The sequence below is a fragment of the Sylvia atricapilla genome, chromosome 5 (genome assembly GCF_009819655.1).
Source record: "Sylvia atricapilla isolate bSylAtr1 chromosome 5, bSylAtr1.pri, whole genome shotgun sequence".
In the NCBI taxonomy this organism is placed as follows: domain Eukaryota; kingdom Metazoa; phylum Chordata; class Aves; order Passeriformes; family Sylviidae; genus Sylvia; species Sylvia atricapilla.
Genome location: NC_089144.1, coordinates 60,159,964 through 60,181,436, shown reverse-complemented (window position 1 = coordinate 60,181,436; position 21,473 = coordinate 60,159,964). Strand labels below are relative to the sequence as shown.

The 21,473-nt window shown below is 37.6% G+C and overlaps 1 protein-coding gene across 1 annotated transcript in view; it reads left to right on the top strand.

The window, feature by feature from the left end:
* LOC136361635 (transcription intermediary factor 1-alpha-like) overlaps positions 1 to 21,473 on the top strand; it is a 58,001-nt gene that overhangs the window by 10,746 nt on the left and 25,782 nt on the right. The window contains 2 exon segments of the mRNA XM_066319684.1: positions 11,624 to 11,742; positions 20,315 to 20,462. Coding sequence (XP_066175781.1) covers positions 11,624 to 11,742; positions 20,315 to 20,462 — 267 coding nt within the window.

The following is a 21,473-nucleotide window of genomic DNA, read 5'->3' as shown; positions in this document are numbered from 1 at the left end:
CAGTTTTATCTTCCCGAGTAGGGAGAAGGGACTGTGGGGGTATAACCTGCTGGCTAGCATGTCTTGGAAATCACTGGACTTAGAGTACTTAGATTGGTTAGTTTAATCAACTGTTAAAGGAACTTTATCTCTTTGGAGGAGTCCTAAACTTTTCTTCAGTCCCTTCTGTATGCAGGAAACTCAAATGTGGTTTCAGAGCTCATGTGTTACATGTTGCCTGAGTATTCCCTCAAAACAGACACACAGAATTCTTTGCTTGGATAAACACAGGCATTCTGATAGTTTATCCAAATGGGAGTTCAGAAATGCTAGCAGCTCCTTTTTCAGATACTGCACTCCAAGTTGTTAAATACAGTGTTGATTCTCTGCTTCACAGCAAAGGCAGAGTCCAGTCTTGTGAAAGAGTGTTCAGAAGTTTCTGGAATGGAACGTGTGGGAAGACCTATGGTCTTCCCACATCTAGCAGTGAATTTTAAACAAATAATGAAAGAAAACATTGTTTGTCATAACTCCTGTCTGTACCATAAAAATGACTTGCAAATATTGCTTTTATCACTCAGTAAATAAGTATTTGATATATAGACTATTGGCACTGGCACCAGCAGTGTGCATCTTTATGGGTTGTGCAGGGAGACAGTACTCTCTTGCCTTTTGCTTTTCAGAAATGGCTTTATAGCTGGACTAGATACGAGTTAGAAGCAAAGCCATGATTTGTGGTAGCTCATGTGTCTTCTAGATTATCATCACAGCCATTGACACTCAACAGGGCCAAAGATCTGTCTTCAAAATAATGATTCCAGAAGCTGTTTTGGCAAAATGAAGATGACTTTGTTTATGGGTATCCCACCCAGATGGATTCAACTGACAGTCTTCTTTGCTGCTTTCCACCCTTTGTGCAAGAGTTAAATGTAGTCTGGAATCTTTAAGAATCTGAATGCTAATCTAGCATCCTTTAAAAGACCATTTAGCATTGTTGTATTGTATTATTGTATTGTATTCCAGTCTGATTGTGTATATTGTTTGGGGTTTTTTTATTTTCCCTTCTACCTGCTCCCAGTTCCATTGAGGTGAAGTCAGATCTAAAATGGTTTCTTTGGCTACCTTTTTAACTGATTTAAATTTTTGAGACTATAGTGTAGGTGTTGTAAGCTGCAGGATGTCTGGCTTTAAACTTTTGGCAGAATTGCTGTTGTTCTGGCTTAAACTTGCAGCTGGTTGTTTTTGCTTTTTATTTGTCATTGTGCCAGACAAGTAGATTAAGAACCACAATGCTGTGGTGGAACCCTTGTGATTATTCCTTGAAAATAAAGAAGGAACAGAAGGACAGTCCTAGTTCATTTCCAAGCTGATGCTGGATGCCAAATGTAGTATTTCCAGAACTTCATTATCAATTCTTTGAGGCAGTGTGGTGCAAGAAGGTGGAGAGAGAGTGAGTGAGTCTAAAGGACAGAAGGTATGTAAATGGCACTTATGAGGACCAATTTTGGTAAAAGATGAATTTTCTTAAGCTTCATTCTTAGTGCTGAGAGTGTTGTGCTGAGAAAGCGCCTCTGAGGGAGTTCTTTAGCTCTGAGAAAATGGAGGAAAGCATGGGAAGACTAGATTTCTTCAGTGGGTGTGTATGTTCATTCACATCAGCCAGCAGGCTCTGGCTCATGGTTCAGTTACCTACTTTAGATTACAGCAACAGAAGGAGATACACCATGGGAACATAAGCAGTATCACTGCTGGCTCCGTAACCTGCTGTTTTCTGGAAGCTGTAGGGCAGCTGTTAGAAATCCCTGTTGTTCTTATTTGATCAATTAGTGCATCTCTTCAACCCAGAAGGAAGATGTTTTATTAGTTACATTCAATAATTTTCATATTAATGCAATGTCAGAGGAGATAATAACACTGCTTCTTAATTAATGCAGGCTCTTGCAGGCTGCATAGCCATGTGTAAATCTCACAATGCATATATTCAGCTTGGTAGTCTTAAAGCTATGAGGGAAGTGGAAAAAGGTGGGCACTTTATTTTTTGGACCCTTACAATGGTGCTGTGGCAAACAAGGCACATGAAAGAGAAGAATACAAAGTGAGCTGGCTTTTTATTCCTGCCATCTGCATCCAAAAGTGCAATCCCTGTAACTTGCAGTATACTTGGAGGATATTCTCCTCTCTTAATGACTGGTTTTAGAATATTGGAGGAATTCTTGCAATTGAAATGCATAATGATATTAGTGTAGTTACTGGAAAGAAGTGGATGTTTTCAAGGTGTAATTCATCTGATCAACTGTAAACATCTGCTTTAATCACTCATGACCTAACTGGTACCTATATCTGCAATGACTATGAAGGGAACTTCATGTAACGTTTAGATGAATCCCAGAGAAGGTATTAAAACTTTGGCAACACTGCAAGGAAACTTTATCCATCTTTCAGGTGCAAAATTTTATTCTATGGAGTCAAATCAGTATTTGTTTTGTGATACTATTAAGAGTTGCTTTTTCATAGATGAAAAAATCCTGCCTGTGACTAGCTTTATTATTGAACAACTTTTAAATATAATGTGTAGTCAGAATAGACTGAAATTGGGAGTCTTGGGTTATATTACTTAAATAAATTGAATGGCTTGGAGCTTTCCTTTTTCTTCCATTAATAATGTCTTGCAGAGTACTCAGACTTATTTGATGTAAACTGGAGGAAAGAGTTATCCATATTGTTTTCTCTTATTAGAGTGGGAATTTCCATTAGACATTTGTTGTACTTTTCATTTTCTCTGTCCCTGTCAACAGTAAGCTTTTAAAAAATAAATCTAGAAAATTTTAAAATACTGCCAGTTCAAAATGTTTGTTATATAACTGATTTAGTTGCAGCACAGATTGAAAATGTACCTTTAAAAATACTCAATTTATTGATAAATACATAAATTCCTCTTTCTTGCTGTTGGGTATCTCAGTGTTGGGCAGTGTACTTGGATGGTAAATCTGCTATTACCATAGTATTGTTGAAGAATATATTAAAGAGACATTAATTAGTAAAAAAAAATCTTCTTAGTAACAATCAGCCCTTTTTTTCCCGCACCCTCTCACCAAACTAAATAACCTAAACAAAGGCAAAACCTATTGTTTTAAATCAGCATGTTATTTCTGTGTACTTTTAAACATTCATTCTCTGCACAAATATTTTACAGGTCAAGTGATGGAGTTTTCCATTATATTTCACATCACTGTTATCTGTATTTTGAGATAGCTTGAAGGAAACATAATAGAGGTCTTGATGACTTCTGAACTCTGTCCTTGAGGGGAACCTCAAAATAAAGATCCATGTAGCAGGATATGGACAGATGCCATGAATGCTGCAGTTAACAAGTTGATGGCTCTGAATATTGACAATTCAGCATTTTAAACCAGGTTTTGCTTTGGAGCTCCAGACTGCAGTTTGTTAGGGTGTAAAGAGCTGTGTGCATCAGTTGTTCTCTGACTGGAATTTAAAATCACAGTATCAAAAATACATGGCATGGAATAGGCAGGTAAGTTGAAATTCAGCTGTCTGAAGTAGAATATCTTCCGCCATTTCTGAATTTTTGGGATGCCTGTACTATTTTAAAAAGGGATGGTAGATGAACTGCACAATCCACAGGAGCCTATTCCTTCTGGAATAGTAGCTGGAAGTCAGGCATGATATTACCTTCAAATTAGGTATGTCTGTTTAGGTACCTGAATTGCTCCCCTGAGGCTAGTGGCTGGAAAAATGAAGGCCAAGAGGGTAGTTTGCCAAGTCTCTTAGGTAGTTTCCAGTTACTGAGTGATCAAGAATGGAAGGAGTCTTGTGGAGGAGCGGGTTGCAAGGATTCATTGGAGCACTTGAAGGAGAGAGAGAGTAACACGAGCTATAGTCAAAAGCCTTTGTTGTGTTATCATTCCTGTTTGGATGACATTTATCCTGAAATATTCTGTCTAAAGCCTGTTACCTGCTCTTATCACTGCTGGTTCTGATTTGGTTCCCTTAATATGATCCAGATACTTAGAAGTTATTTTTTGAGCCTTTTTTTACCTTCACATCTGCTCAGTGTTGATGGGAACATTAAGGTAGCTGGGGCTAAACAGAAGTAGTGGATGAAACACTCAAGAGTGTCATGTTGGAGTGTAGTTTTCATCCTTTCAACAAAGAATTGAAAAGAACCAACTCTTTCAGTGCCTGAGAAGGGCTTTGTTCTTTGGGTTGTGACTGGCTGTAACTGTCCAAATTATACTCTGCTACCCTGCTATTTTTATAACTATGATTTATGGGAATAGATGCATTGTACTGCAACTGCTGATCTAGCAACTGGTGGTAGATGAGAACTCAAAAAGATGAAGATCAGAATATGAAATGTAGTGCAACAAAGAAATTAGTATTAGCTGTGTTGTGCTCTAAGGCAGGCTTGATCTTCATACTAGAGATTTTGATAACAATTTTTTTTTATCCCAGTCATTTTTTAAAAATTAATTATAACATGTTAACATGCACCTATTATGGAGAAAGGTACTAATTTCGTTATTCCCGAAACACATGGATACAATGGACTTAAGCACTGTTGGCAGATCTTGGAGTATCTGTGAAATGGTATTTCAGTAAAATGTATAAATCTAAGCAGCATTAAACCCACTTTCAAAATGTTATTTCAAAATGAAATACTTGGCTGATCAGAGAAAATTATGCAAGAATATCACAGAATCTTACAAATCCTTGCATGTCATATGTCTGAATTCATTATATACCATTTGGAAATACTTGACAATTTCAGGACTGGAAAGAATGTATTTTAATTTTGATGAAAGAGATGCTCATCAGAGTCAGCAGTGACAATTGGCTTAATTGTTGGCAGCTTCTGCATCGTCATTTAAGCACATTCATTGCAAGACAGTGAGACTTTTTGTTCATCATCTTGTACTTAAACATTGTCTGTCCCACAATAACAGTGTTTCCCTTTGTTAGCACCATGACACTTCTTATAATTGTGTTGTTGAGGAAAATGCATTGGACAGCCTTGGATGTGAATGTAAACTCTGCCATCAGAATTTCTTAAGGTATTCAGAAGTGGCTGAAGAGTCAATCCTTGAAAAATTTACAATTTTTGAAGTCTAATATCTGCAATCTAAAATGTTTGAAGATTGGGTATGTATAGCAAAAACAGTGAACCATTTCACAGAGTAGCTGAAATATTTTAGTTCAGCTCTGCAGTGCTTTCCAAGAAAGTCAATGTACTGCAGCATAAAAACTGGCCTGTAACACTCTTCCAAAGGGGGGATTACAGCTAATAGTCTTTGTCTGGTTTTCATTTATTTGCATTTTAAAGGATATAAAATCATTTCAATTAACAATTAATTATAATTTTAATAACCTTTTTGCTAGATTGGTGGGTGGTCGGAATGTTTATATCTTGGCAGTAGGTGCCGGTTTTCCCTTGAGATGTGTCTGCTTATTGGTTTAACCTATCTCCCCTCTACTAGCAGCAGCAGGCTGTCACAACTAGATGGGAGCAGCTTTTTCTGGAACAAACTGGTTTGAAGAAGTTGCCAATTTTGCAGCACCAGTAGTGGCTTAATGAGAAGCAAGAGGAAAGCAGTAATTATTTTAAAAATTGATTCAGACGTTATTGCACATGATACTGCCTCTCAAATTAAGTTTTCTAAGTGTTTGTTCTTAACTGGGAAACATGACCTGTGTAAATATAACCAGCTTACCCTCAAACCCATGCATTTTAATGAAGAGGCTTGCAAGTATTAATGGTATCTACAGAAGGAACAAGAGGAGAAAAGAATCTGTAGCTCACAGTTGAAACACACTACTGTGTGTGGTTATATTAAAAATCTTACACTTGGTGCTGCCTTCAACCTCTGGCATACTTTTTATTAGTTTTAATTAGTGTGTCCACGCTGTAAACATTTTAACTGCGTGTGTAACTTGCTGTTAATATTTTTTGTTCTGGAATCTGTATAGTTAGAATTTCAAGGAAGAACATCTGTAAAACTGGGAAAGATTGCTGTACAAAACCCTAATTATTTTTTTTGCAATGACTGTGTCATTGCAGGTAAAATTGCCAGTTGCTTCTAAGCACTCTATTTAATAAAGAGAGCTCTCTTTCAAAAAAGCAGTGGGTTTTTTGACTGATTTAATCTGAACAAAGGGAACTATTAAGTCCTTCTTTTTTTAGTAAAGCACTTTGCATCTACTAACAAAAATACCCTCTTGGATCTACAAATGATCATCCAGTGGCTTTATTAAATTGGCTCTGAAACCTGTTTGCAACAGTGAAGACACAAATGAGTCAAAATTGGGGCAAACTAGAGCAGTCTCCTCCTATTGTCATGGGGATGATGTGTCAGTGGTCTTGAATGTACTCCCAGGAAACTGAGTTTCAAGTTGGAAATAATACTGTTTAAGCTATGAATCCATTCTGCTGCATGGCTTGAGATGCCCTTGTGGATGCAGCATGTAACTTGTGAAGAAGAATAAGAATGGGCCATGATTTTTCCTACTTTAAATTCCTACCTTGAATTCCTTGAAAGAGGGGCGTGTGTTATGAGCCTGTAGCCAGTGGGAGGAAACACTCTTCTCTCCTAGCACAGCCCCACTGAATCCATATTGCAGTCCCTAATCCGGCTCACTGCGTGGCAGCACAAATCTTTCTGTTGTCATAGGACAGAAATAAATGAGCAAGAGAGCCAGCATTGCTACTTTTGTTAGCATTATGGTGTCTTGGCCTGGTTCAAGCAAAATCTGAACGTGAGATTCCACAATGGCTTAGTTTTTGTAAGAATGCTGCTAAGAAGGATGGAGGTCTTCTCTTTCGCTCCTCCTGCTCAAGAGCCACATGCACTTGATCCAGCTCCCTTTACAGCTGAAAAAGCAATGCACCTGATGCTAAGATCCAGCTATTGAGATGTGCCTCTGCCCAAATTAAGGTTCAAACAAGATCATATGCTGAAGTCGATAAAGATTTTATTTAATGTGGAATGTCAGTGAGAAAGGTAGAAAGAAATTGAAAAGAGAGCAGAAAAGAGAGAGATCAGGCAGAAGATAGTCACCACCTGTAGATCCAGTGGCATCCTTCTGATCCTTCTTCACCCTGGGCTTCTTGGTAGTGGGAATCTCCAGGTTTTTTCACTGTTCATACATATTAGCAAAGAAACAAATTACTGGTTATTGGCTACAGAGTTCTACTGTTCTATTGGTTAATTTATTCCCTTGCTTCTAAGGGTAATTAGTCCTTGTACTAAGTCTTCCTTTTTTTTTTTTTTTTTGAGTTGGTGGTTGTGGTCTCATGCTGTCGGAATTAAGTTTTACCAAGTCCAAGCTGGTTTCAGCACAGTTGCTGAGCTGGCTTTCCTTGTGGCCCATAAATTCTGTGGTTGTGTCCATTATCAGTGATACATTGTTCTCCCCCAGTTTTGTTAACCTCCCCTTAGATCTGAGATAACACTCAGACAACAGCACCCCTTTTATCTTATCTCATGTGCCTGCTGTGGTGGCTTATCTTACAGTCCAAGTTCCAGGTATCCCGGGAGGCATTTTCAGGCAGCTTCAGTGGTTGATGGTGGTTGCAGATTTCAGCTGTCCCAGAACTTGGTGATCTCTGCTTGACCAGTGATACTCATATGAGCAGTTGCTTCTTTACGCACATTCCCACAGTGGGAATTTTTGTCTGGATGTGCTACCCAGACTGAGCTAACCAGGTCTCACCTCTGCCAGGCCTGGGGACAGCGCTGTCCTGTCACTCTTTGCTTATCTTATGGCAAAGTCCTTCTGTTGCTGTAACAATGTTTGAGACAGGCGACTGTGTTCTTTAACTCCTTACACCTGGAACAAAGGAGCCGCTAAAAATGTGAGATCTGCTCACTCACTATCTTCACAATTATTATGATGATGATTATGAAACTCCTCCCAGTTTATTAAGTCATGTATTTTCACCTTCCCATGCTTGCTACGTTAAAAAGAAATAAGAATTTTATAGACTTACTTTGATGAATATAAACCCTGATACTTGAGAACTTTTGCTTAAATTTATGATCCTGAGATTGACTAAATCTGGATTAAAACTGATTTGTGTAGCATTCATCAATCCAGAATTGTAACAAAAGCAAGTTTACCCTCACACAGTGGTAGAAGAAACCCCTGACATAAGGTTGGACAGCATAAGGAATTATAGAAGAGAAAATTCATGAAGATTTTGAGAGTTGTAGGCAAATTTTCCTTTTTTTTTTTTTTTTTTTTTCCCTCCTCTTCCCATTTCACACTAGAAATTCTAAGTGATTTCTTGAACAGGTAGTTGGCAATACTCTGTTGGTGAAAAGGCACATCAGACATTTGTTTTATGTTAGTATGTTTCCTAATTTCTTGCCTCCCCTTCCATGTGTTCCATATTTTCAACTCGAGCTGACTCACAGACCCTGGTTAATGCTGCTGATCTGGTTCAGTCACTCCCGGTCTAATCTTCAGTGGCGGTGTTGTCCTCTTCTCATCCTTGAGCTGCTTCTCATGTTGCTTCACTGTACTCAGTAGTGCATTTGGTCAGTGAAGCAAAACGGGGTGAAAGTGAAGCTTGGGAGAGCAGGAAAAATACATCCATGTCTGAATTGGTTTGCCACTCATTCTGTGTCAATACCCGTCTCCCAAACACATGCAAAGACTGACTCAGACACCTGCACTGACCTTGATAAAGATGTGAGAAATCAGGTTGTGATTTGTGTCAATCAAGTGGCACTCACCTATGTATGTGTGTCTGTGGGCAATGTGGACAGAGACCGTGGGATTAGTATAAAGAAGAGTTAAAAAAAAAATCAACTAAGTAAGGCATGGGAAGTGGGGTTTAACAGGGCAACTATACATCAGTAGGCTTTTAGCTAACAGTTTAACAACAAAATTGTAATTGTTTGCAAGTAATTAATATAAGCTTTAAACTACCTTGTAGTATAAGTTCCAAACTATCCTTTGTGCAAGTTATTTTTTTGAGTATGGAAGAATTTGTAATCGCTTGACAAGGGGAAGTAAGACCAGCATAAGGCTGAGAGGCTCTACTAAGATATTTTGAAACATGCTGAATTTGGGTTTTATGATAACTGAGAGGGGGGCCCTAAGCAGACAGGTATTGAAGCATGCTAGCTTTAAGTTGTGTAATGACTGAGAGGAGGCTTGCAAAATGTATGCTGACTGAACAAGTTAACAAATTGGCTATATTGCTTGATGTATGGTCAAGTCTAGCTTTTCATTTATAAGAAAAGGAAGAGAACATAATGATGCCTTACTTGTCCAAATAAAGGAACAGTGTGTTTTAAAGAAGTAGATAAAAGAATGTATAACTAGACACACAGGATGCTCCATGTAGCTGGAACCATTGGATAAACAGATAATGAGGAATACAGTGGGTTTTGTGGTAGTTGTGACAAGAGGCAACAGTGCATGGCTTAAGAGAAATTCAAGGAAAGGTCATGTGTAACACTGGGGGCTCCTAGTGAGTGATCACCAGAGACCCCATCAGAGGACACTGTAGGAACACAAAAGGACTTCTGCTAAGATGTGGATGCATGCAAAGTAATTCTAGGAAAAGTGATGTGGATGTATTAGCCAGGATGTAAACTGTAATCAATATTTATGATTATGATGGAATAAATATCTTTTTGTAAGGTTTCACAACTCATCAGATTGGGGGAGATAGCCTCTGTGTGTCCTGTGTGCTGCAATAAAAAAAAAATGCCTGCTTTTCAATACTTCAAATTGGGTTAGAAAGTTTCCTCCCTAGCTGATTTTGGTATCAACCCAGAGCATCGTGCTTTGTCAGGGTCAAAAATAAGCAGTGAGGGAACAGGGAGAGAGTGGTTTGTAATTGGTGCTGTTGAAAAACGTAAAAAATAGTATTTTTTGGAAAGTGTGTAGCTTGAGTATTAGGAGATGTGTACACTCTTGACGGTGGTAAATTGATTTGCTTAATTGCAGGAGAAATTCAGTACTTGCAATTCTGCTAGCTACTTGACTTACCAAAACTGAATTTCTCAATTATCCTTGAAGATGATGGTATAAAAAATGTTAGAGAAGTTGTAGCCAAAAAATGGAATTTGTATATCAAAGGAAGCTGCACAAATGTGTATTGAAAATGGCACTTAGAGTAAAATCAGGCATAACACCATAGCTGTTCAGATGAAATTAAAATGCCTTGATAACAAGTGAAAAACCGCTGGCTGATTTTCCGGAATGAAGAATTGCTTTAGTAAAATGGGTGGACTTTTGTTAGAGCACTGCTTCATACTGATTTGTATGTCTTACTCTAATTTAACTCAAGTTAAATCTTGAGCATCTGTTGGAGGAATCTTGTGAAAAAGTTACCTTAATCTTGTATGAAGCACTTAGAGTAAAGAATTAAGTTCTTCTGCAGAAAATGAAATATTTAATAGTTTCTGTACTTCTTCATTTTATTGTAAAAACGAAACAGGAACAGATTTAAGCCCATACTGGTTTAGTTAAATATGCAGATATTGAGTTATATACTGGTGTTGAATTCATTGAGTTAAACAGATTTTTTTTTAAGGCCCTATGTCTATGTCTCCTCTCAAATGGGAGCTGAAGGTCTAGAATCTGTGTCAGTATAGACTTGCATGACTATCCTACTGTAGGCTTTTTGCATGTGACTTCCATGCAAAAAGTCCTACGTGATTATTTCAGCTTAACTTAGTTTCAATTGCTTCCTTTTCTGCTTGTAATGACTATGGTAATTTTCTTCAAGCAAGATGTCAGTGCCTAGCATTTTAGAGATTTTTCTTGGATGTTAAAAACAAGCCTCAGTGCTAATAAGACGTTCTTATTTTCTGTAGCTAGAAAAGGTGTCTGCTCAAAAATGTTTGTATAGATAGTTTCCATTTCAACCTAGTCTACTCACAGCTCAACCCCAAGTTTTGAACTTTACATTGTCCTTTCCATTCTGTTGAGAAGACTAATTGTTTTAACCCTTTGTGTTACTGGTTCTCAGTTTTCTTCAACCTGGAGCCTAAGTATGTTTCTGTCTTAGAATTGTACCCCATTGTATCTTGCAGAGAAGAGAAGAGAGCCTTGCTTACTTATTCCTAAATTCTTGTTGCTTTCCCTTGCTTAATATGAAGGTAGTAATGTTATTAATACAGGTCTGTTCTTCCTCTCTACGACTCACCTCATTAATTTTGAATGTGCTACATTTGTGTTCTCATATGACATGGATGAAGGTCAGTCACGTCACACTGCTGGTGTGTGTATGTAATACCACTCAGTGTCACTTCTTAATATTCCACACTAGTAAGTGTTTACTTGAATCCATTCTATAACAACACATCATCAATGGGAATACATTCCCTTTATAGTAAAATAATTTTTTTTATGAGATTAAAGCAAATTCCTTATGGCATTGAAACAAGAAAGTGTTTGACCTTGGCTGATAAAATATGTCATCAGGGAAGAATGGGTAAACATCTTCAGTGATAAATGAGAATTTGCTTTTCCTTCCTCACACCTTATTGACAGGAAAGCATTAAAACATCCTTTCAAAAATATATATATCCTTGTCAAGTTGTCTTTGAAGTTGTTTAATATATCTTAGTTTGTGCAAGCATAATCAGTTATTTTTTTTTCCCCCCAGTCGGTGTTATCCGCTGTCCAATTTGTGGTCAGGAATGTGCAGAGAGACACATCATAGATAACTTTTTTGTGAAGGATACCACAGAGGTTCCCAGTAGCACAGTAGAGAAATCAAATCAGGTAAGTGCATTAACATGTAATCAAGTTAACACCTTTTGGATGTGTGTGCATATCCTTGGCTTCTTACTGTGTGGCCTTTTTGCTCTTCATATGCAGACAGAACTTCAAGTACTTAGACATCACATGGGGTAGCTACTCTAGAAAATCCGTTAAAATGTATGAAAATGCATGTGCAGAAGGTGGTTATCTTACCCTAAACTATTTTAATTGTTGATATAAACGTGCATCTTAATAGCAAAAGATAAAAGTAAGGAATAGGCATTAGAATGGCAATTTCTGTACTTCGGACAGGGTACTTGAAACACACTTGAGAGCAGAGACTTGAATAACGCTACATCAGGAGACCTAAATGAACTTTATCCCATTACTGACAAACCATGGCATTAAATAGCTGGAGTCCTGTTCCCAAGGAAGAGGCTCAAAATGCTAACTGGGGAGGATGGTATATTGTAGGGGTTTCTTGTTTGTTTTCCTTATGTGGACTGCCTGTTCTTTCTTTCGCAGTCAAGCAATAGCCATCTCATGGAAATTGCTTACGTGGAATGCAATAAATGGATATGACTCCTGCTAACTAAATTATAACTACATCAATATTTTAGAAAATAATTGTTACAAAGTAATAAAGTAAGATAGTGTCAAGAAGCAGATGGGCCCCTTTTGCAGATGTTACATGTAAAAATAGGATACAGGATGTAGTTTTGAGATAAGTATTGTCCCAAGACAGAAATGACCTTGAGAGATGGACAAAGTTGGGACAGTTTCAAATAAAAGATCTGAAGCTGTGGTTTTACAAGGCTAATTTTTTTGGAACACAGTGCTTACTTACATAACACAGTGCTTAGTACGCACACACAACTGTAAGGTTAACTAGAGGACAAAAGGAGGAAGAGTGTAAGTCTTCATCAAAGACCACCAAAAGACGACAGAAGATCCTCAGCAGCAAGTGAAGCGTGCACCGTGAAGTATAGTAACGTAGATTTTAGGATCAGAAATAGGAGGGAATTTACAGGAAACATTGATGAATATGTATTGGCATATAGTATATAAGTATAGCTTAAAATGTATTGTACATACGTGAGGAGGGAGATATTCCTTCTCTGTACCAAATCAGTTTTGCTTATGCCTTATCAGAACCTTAATTATACTTAATCACTGTCAAATGTCATATATATCCAGGCGTATTTCATCTCAGTTAGAATGCTGCTAAAATTTAACTTTGTTGTTTATTGAACTGGACATACAGAATTTCATTTATAACAGGAAGAAAAGTAATACTGAAGGTTTTCTTCTCATGTTTTTTTCAGGAGGCAAGTACTAGCTGGTGTGGAAGCAATACCAAATGAATAGTCACGTCTGTGTAGGATCACAATTGAACAATCTCTGTTAGCAAAATTTTGCATGTCGTCAGTTTTAGCTAGTAAGGGAGTGTCTCATGCATCTTTTTAGTCATGAACTTTTTATTAAACTCCAGGAACTTACTGTAAATAATTTGGCCTCTTTGTATGTTGCTGCATTCTTCACAAGAGTAGTACAGGAAGGCTGCTGTACCACTATGGCTTGCATTTAAACTCATTCCCGAATATTTAGATTGTGGTCTCCTTTTATTTTGAAAATTTCTCTTTTTCACTTTTGCATTTTAAGGGGCCTGTATAATTGGCTCTTGAACTGTTTCATTGCCCCATTGCTTCAGGGGCAATGTCTTAGAGGTCCTTTATTGTGTGTTCTGCTCATTTCAAGGCTTGGCAGGAATTTGTGTTTGCATGTGTGAACAGCCACATCTCTCAGGAACAGATAACAGGATCCAGTCAGGTTTGTGATACCAACTCAATGACTATTGAAGGTAGAAGTGGTGTCATCATCTCTGAGGAAGAGGACTTGTGTCTTGCAAGCCATTAAACTGTTCAGGTTTGAAGGAATTTTGAAACTGGATTTCTGAGAAATTGTAGGATTTACCAGAAACTGAAATTGAATTGTGAGTTGCTGGAAGTACAAGCTGTGTTCTTGCAATGTAGGACTGTTTGAACTTGGCTTTTTTCGGATTTGGCAAGGGGAAATAAAATGTTTGGTTTTTGTTTGTCCCCTGGGAATTGCAGGATAATATATGAATTTTGCAGATGGTTGTGAGATTTACAGTCTCTCAATACTGTACCAGTAAGATTGACAAAATGAATTGTCCCTGTTGAAAATTTCATCACAACTTCTATAGTCACTTTAAATTAGGAAGAGAAGCAAGATAACAAATAATGTTATGCAGAAGCAGTCCTAAATGATGTTTGTTTGGGGGTTTTTTGAGACGGTGGGGCTGTCCCTTAGCTTCTGCCTAGTTACATAATAAGTCCTCAAAGATGGTGTTTGGTGAGTGGTGATAGAAATTAATTTTTTTTGCCTTGGGAGTACTAAACATTTTTTTTTAAGTGTCTGATCACCCCCTTTCCCCTCAATATTTTTTTGCTTCCTGTGAAAGTTAAGTGGGGGATTCCATTCATTCAGTGGTGTGAGCAGATAGATGTCAGGGAGGTTCTTGAAAGCATTTGTTTCCATAAGATCCCTTCTAGACTTCGGTCTTACTCTTCCATTCCGTGTTTGTTTCTCCCTCTCCCTGACACAAACCAGCAGGTTTGCACTTTGAAGGCAACTCTGTTCTTCAGCTAAGGTCTGTGGCTGAACTCAGCACGCTTTCTGTAGCTGCTGAAGACACACCAGCAGACTTTGCTGAACTAGCAGAACAGGACATTCTTGTGATTTTTTCTAAAAAGGAGCTAGATGTTTTGTTAGATGCCTGCTAAGTGAGTGTGTACCTTACCTCTTGGAAACGAATGATGTGCAGTTCTCTTTGTTTGAATGATTTATTTTGGTATGATAATGCAGCTTTTTGTACATTCCTTTGTACCTTGACATAAGGAAAAAGCTACACTGTTCTGTAAACGTCTCTGTTGTGGAACAGCAAAGTTAAATCAATAATAGTTAAACAGATTAGTGTACTGTCCAGGGGGGAATATTATGAGGTTTAAGGATGATACAGCCCTCTAATCAGTCTGTCTTGTTTTGCCTTTGAAGGAGCAAAGAAAAAGCAAAAAAAAATTCCATTAGCATAGGCAACAGATCAGAGAAATTAAAGTAGAAAAGATACAGACACTTGCAGGAAATATTGCATCAAAGATCATCCAAAACTGCAGCTGTTTTATACGATTTTTCTACTGAGACAGGTTATTTGTCTTCAATAGTTTTGCAGCTTTATTTGAACACTTAAGAAATTAGAATTAGAAGCAGGGCATGGGTTTTGTGCAATTAACGTTGTGGCTTTGAACTACTGGTCTGTATCTGTGATTAGCCTTATATGTGTGTTGTCAGGAAGGACTGCTTTATTTCAATCCAAGAGAGACCGCAAAAGACCTCTTGCAAATGAAATGTTTGAATGTTTCAGATTCAAAATGGTAAATGGTTTTCAGATTCAAAATTGCTAAAACAATTTTTAGCATACTGAATTAAAACTGCAGGGGCAAATGGTGTATCATGAAGCCTGGCACTGTGGGAAGACCGAAATAACTGGAACCCATGAAAGTGCTATCCATCTGTCTATAATTGTGTTTATCTTACCTGAGCCTGATTTGGGCACTTCAGTACGCTGCTGGCATAGTGTGCTTTTTAGCAATTACTGCTGAAAACTTCAGGAGCACAAGAAGTGAGCATGAAGAAAGTCCAGAACTCTCTAGTATATGTTCCACAAGAGCTTTCCTGGGTAGCATTAAAGGTTTTGTGCTGGCTATTAGCATAGGAAATTTTGCAAAAGAGAAGAATGTCACAGGAAATGCAGCTGAGATCTTCCTGAAAGTAATTGTTGTAGGTTGTGGGCAGCTAGGACATAAATAGTTAAAAAGATCAGATGTTTTATAATTTATTTTTTTTGCATTGTGATTTATTGAAAGACTTGGCAAAATTATTGACTCCTAAAGAGAGGTTTGAAAATAGAAATTAATTATACTTCATTTGTAAGGGTGGGCAGGGAGGGCTTCAAACTTAAGAGATGTAGCTGAAGCAAGGGCTAGGTTTGAATAAGACTAAAGGGTGGACAAGTGAGGGAAATTTAGGGACTTTAACAGAAGAAAATGGTGTATGCAAAGCCATGAAAATAAAAATGAGGAATGTGAGATTGATGCATGAGAGAAGACCTTAGTGATAACATGGATGTTAGTGCAGCATATTGAGCCTCTAGTGCATTTTAGTCTAGATTCTAACTCTCATAGCTTCTGTCTCCAAAACAGAATGTGTGTAAAAAATATTTTTGATGGTAAGAGTAACTTTCTGTAACTTTACCAGTTGCTGACGTGAGAGTTTAAAATACTGTATTTGGAATGAAGAACAGCTGTTGTATGTGAGATGTTGGGGAATGTACTAACAAAACAAGGTATTAACTTAGATCTGATACTAGACCAGATATTAGGAAAGCAAGTCTGACTGCCATAATGAGGTGATTAATGAGGAGAATTTAGAACAATAAGTTTCTTTAAATTTGTACAGTGCCAGAGGAACCACTGTGTGTTCTTCCAAAGAAGAACTATTATGCTTAAACAGCTGATTAAAGCTGTACCTGTGACCAAAACATCTTTGAAAGCCAGCGGTAATAGATGCAGGAAGAGTCACAATGTGCTCTTGTATGCTTTGAAGAGATGTGGGTATTGGTGGAATGGTGGGGTAAGAAGAAGCATGTGTTGATCAATTTTATGCATTTTGAGCTGTCGGTAGTACATGGTTTGTATTTAGAATTAAACAGAGTCGCCATCTTCAGTGATTTTGTGTGTGCTCAGAGATAGTTACCTAACAATTAGCATCAGTGAGGTTTGGATCTAGTGGGGAAGGCATTGCACCTAATGTACATTGGAGAAGTTTGGAGTTCCCTGACAATTCATCTAGACTGCTTTGCTCTCTTCCTTTAAAATCTTTGCTTGCTTATTTAGTCTTTTTAATACTCAAAGTGTATTTAATTCGAAGAGTGATTACTTACTACAGTAGCTGAGAAGACAGGTCTATTACCTCAACTGTTGCAAGTAAATGTGTTTTTCTGCCATAAAAGCTTGTGTATTTACTTAAAATATCACTTACCTGCAACATGCTGAGTAATTTCTGCTTTCATTAAATTTGACTGAAGCTTGAATGAACACTTCCTGGGGTTATAAATACTAGAACTCGTAACTGAATTAAATGTAATTACAAGGAAAACTCAATTAAAAATAAATGTCTGTCTGACCAGAATAAAGGCTTATAGGTTAACTAGGGAGAGTTTTCTTTAAAATCAGTGAAACGCTGCTTGTGTGAGTCACAAAAATAAGAATGAAATGAGTTTAAGGTTTTGTAAGTGCATAAAAAATATTTGCTGTAATTATACTTCCATGTACTGTAGTTGTTGGCTTACTCTAACAACTAGGAATTCTAGTAAAATCTAACCTATGTCTGAAAATGTATGTTTGAAATCAGAAATAGGAGTAAATCTGATGCTACCTAGAAGGCATTGCTGTTTTGACAGCTTGAGTTATGATGTCTATGAACAACTTTATGGCTCATGTCCACTTGGTGGATTTGAAGACTGTAAAGGTGGGATACATATTTTTGATACTACAAAGCTGGAGTTTTGATTCGTTTGGCAGCACCTGATTATTGGTTGTTGAATCACAATTCACATGTCATTCCACACAGAGGTCAAAGCAGTCGGAAAAAACCCAACAAAATCATATTGAAAAAAGAAAATAGATGAAGCTCTTGGAATTTAGGGAAAATTATTAACTTCAAAAATTCTTTGAACTTACCTAAATGCCCTGGCATGTTCATCTGCCTGAGTTTGCTAAAAGTGATTTGGAAATGCTGTTGTGAGGAGTTTGGTTCGTTGGGTTTGCTTTTAATTTGGTTCCTGCCTTTGTTCTTTTTTTTGCTTCTTTGACTTACAGAATGCCTGAAAGACTTTTTCTGTTCTTTTCCTCTGCTTATTTTATTTTTACTGCTGTTTTGTTTTACACTAGAAAACCAAACATCCAGTATGTTACTCTACACTCTGACTTTTAAAAACATATCTGGGTATTTGGGGGCATAGCACAATAACACCTCTCTGGCAACAAGACTGATGTGAAAACTTTCTTGTCCTGCCTATTCAGTTCACTCTCCAGTCAGCATTGCTGATGTAACTGAGCCTTGGGCTACACTGGTGTCATCAGTCCTGGTTTGCATCACAGTCTTGCAGAGGGTTGCACTGGCACAAGAAGGGCTAAAGAGAAAGGAGGGAGAGGATTTCCCCAAGAATTAAGAATACTTTTAATTTTTTGTTTTGTTTTTCAAAATGTAATTGAATTTAAGGGTTAATAAGAAGTGTTATGCTTTAACCCCAGCTGGTAACCAAGCACCCTGCAGCCTTTTTTACTTCCTCCTTTCAGTTTACTTCCTCCCCACCTCCAGTGGGATGGGTAGGAGAATCAAGGGGGAAAAAAGGTAAGAGTGAGCTAAGGACAGTTTAATAAATGAAATAAAGTAATATTAAATAATTACAATAGTAGTAGTAACAAGAGAGAGAGGGAGGGAGGAATAAAGCTGAAGACAAACAGGTGATGCCAAATAAATTTTTGCTCACTTCCCACTGACAGATGTCCAGCCTGTCCCTGAACAGAGATTGGTGCCTCCCACCCAACTCCCCACAGTTTGTGTGCTGAGCCTGATATTCTGTGGTATGGAATATCCCCGTGGGAAGTTCAGGCCAGCTATCCTGGCCACACTCTCTCCTTTTGCGTGTCCTTGACTGGCAGAGAGCATGGGAAGCTGAAAAGTCCTTGACTTTGTATGAGCACTGCTTAACATCATGATGTTCTGGTTGTTGTTATCATTATTTTCATACTAAATTCGAAAGCACAGCTCTGTGCCAGCTAATAGGGAAAACCCTCACTCTATCCCAGCTGCAATCAGGACAGAAAGTAAAATTTCCAGTTTCCTGATTTCAGTTCACTTCCTTTGCTAATGGAAATAATTGCTTCATTTCCATTTTCTCGACTTTTTTTATGGTGTCCTGGTATTTCTCCCCAGTCTACTGGTCTAGATAGGAATAAGAATTTTTATTGTTAAGAGAGGAAAGGGAAGAAAAAGAAAAAACTGGTCTCATTTTTGTAAAGAAACAGGAAAAGGGGCACAAGCCCAATTTTTCCTCCTTTGCAGGTCACCTTTAATGAAAAGAAATTGGTTCAAAACTCTAAGTGACAAAAAATGGGGTCAATAGCCCTTGTGTTGTAACTTCATTTCTCAGAAGATACTTGCTTTGAGAGGTAACATGATCCAGAAGAATAAGCACAGCATTGGGAATCTGGAACTTATGTTCAAATTCCAGTTCTGTCAGTAACTTGCTATCTGGCCTAAGGCAAGTCTTGTGCTAATTTTCCTCTCTTTCCTGAAGGCGAAACTGGAACAGAGCTCTATGTATATATTCTTTATCTGCATAAGATAAAAATACTTCCTTCCTCTTTTACTTAATCTATATTTACCTTGTGTGGGTGCAGAAGTCGTTTGGTTGATGTTTTTTTTAATCAAACTGAAAACAAAACTAAGATCTAACATTTTCTCCTTCTTGCTCCTGTGTGCAGAAATCTATCACTGTGATCTGTAGGATGTAGCAGTCTTCAGACAACTGGAGGCTTTGGTTTGCAGTGCTAAACATTGCCAGCAATGGGTGGTAGTTATCTAAACAAGGATCTGCATTTGCATGTTCACTATGTTTTACTACCAAAACCCCATTGAAGATAGGCAGAGGCATTGTAAAGGAGGGGTAAAAATGAAATGATAGGATGAACATGTGAAATGGCGTTGTCCATTGTTCAAAGTCTTCAACCTGTTGTTTAGATTGTGGTACTGTAGGAATTTTTTCTTGTGTATGTATTTACTCTGTGCAGAGAGGTTTTGGTCTGCTGACATGTTTGTTTTCCTTACTTATTTTTTTTTTCCTAGGTCTGTTTGGTATAGTCTAAAAAGAGCCCTAGGTGTTAACAGGCTACACTTGGAAAATTCTTATACACTGTATGCACATGTGTTCTGGGGTAGCTTTTTTGACAGACTTAACTGGCATACTTTAAGAGGTGATGCTAAAGTTCTTGAGAAGAACCTGGCTGCTCAGTATGGTCTGTCCTTGAAACCAAGCAGGTGACTGGAAGCTAAAATTCAAGCTGCTGTGTGAACTGAGGGAGGCTTCTAAATCAGAGTAGGGCTGCTTGTGTTCTGTCATTAGTAAATATTTCACAACAGCATCTTGTATGCAGTAAACATTGTATGGCTTCGAACTGTGCAGGGAATGGCAAAAAGTAGTGGTCTGACTTCTATCATGTCAGGCAAAGATTTTAGGGTAACACTGACAAAATGACCTGCTTCTTTGAAAAGTCACATTCAATTACTTCTGTGCTGTTATTTGTAATGTTCCTGTACCTCAGGCAGTTTTCTGTTCTCATTTCACTGTTTTCGGAAAACTATGAAAGTGCAGTGATGGTGTGTGGAAAATAACCTGTGTGTATATTCCAAACTTACTTTAACAGCTTCCTTTTCTTCCTCTTGTCAGGTCTGCACAAGCTGTGATGACAATGCCGAAGCTCATGGGTTTTGTGTGGAATGTGTAGAGTGGTTGTGCAAAACCTGCATCAGAGCTCACCAGAGGGTTAAATTCACAAAGGATCATACTGTGAGGCAGAAAGAGGAAGTATCTCCAGGTAACATAATTTCACAAAGAATTTGTGTCTGCATTGGAAAATTATATTGGGACCAACACACTTTTTAAAAAATGTAGTAAATTGAAAGCTGGTGATCTGTCAATTTTTTGTCTTTGATAAGCTAAATAGAGATACATGGGTTTGGGGTTTTTTTAATTAAAAGTTTTAAAACAGTGAATACACATAGACTTTATCTTTCACATGGATTGATTGCAAATTATTGTCTAGACTTTCGAGATCAGCTGCGGAAAATACTTCTTTAGGCATTTGGCTCCTCTAGTTTTACAAGAGGTCTAACAAATTAAACATGAGTTTTTAACATGAGCTTTATTGTTGTATACAGCAGGAAAAGGAGCACTAATAGATGATATTTTTTTCATCATTCTGATAAAAAGCCAGCCAAAATTCATGTTTTAACTAAGTGTCTTTTGAGCTTGAAATGTTTTGCCTTAGGGCAAAAAGGGCAGTGTATATGAATTCAGGCGTTTTTCCTCAGTAGGATCTAGGATAATTCAAGCTAGAAGGGACCTCAGGAGATCTAGTCCAGCCTCCTGCTTCAAGCATTCAGTTCTGAGTTCCAGTTTCTCTGGGCTTTATCCATTTTGGCCTTGGGAACCAACTGTGGTGAATGTGGTGTACAGTACAGTGTCTCTGAGAAATCTTGACTACTCTGTGTTAGAAAAGAAATCTTGGCTATCCTGTGTTCTCATATTAACTGAGAGCCTCTTTCGTTTCAGTTTTTTCCCCACTATGTCTTGTCTTTTAGTGTCATTGTAGGAGAATAACAAACATTATAGGATGGTGATAAACATTCTACTGGTTCTAATACATCCACTGGAGTTGCATGATTTTTCTTGTAAATATAGAATTTTTAAATTTGCTTTTTAGCAATTGTTATGTTGCATGTTATTTTAAATATATGTATTAGAATAGATACTTATTTTCATTTCACCCTATCTAGTATTATGAGGTAATCTGTTGCTTAAAGGGTATCTTTCACCATGATATTTG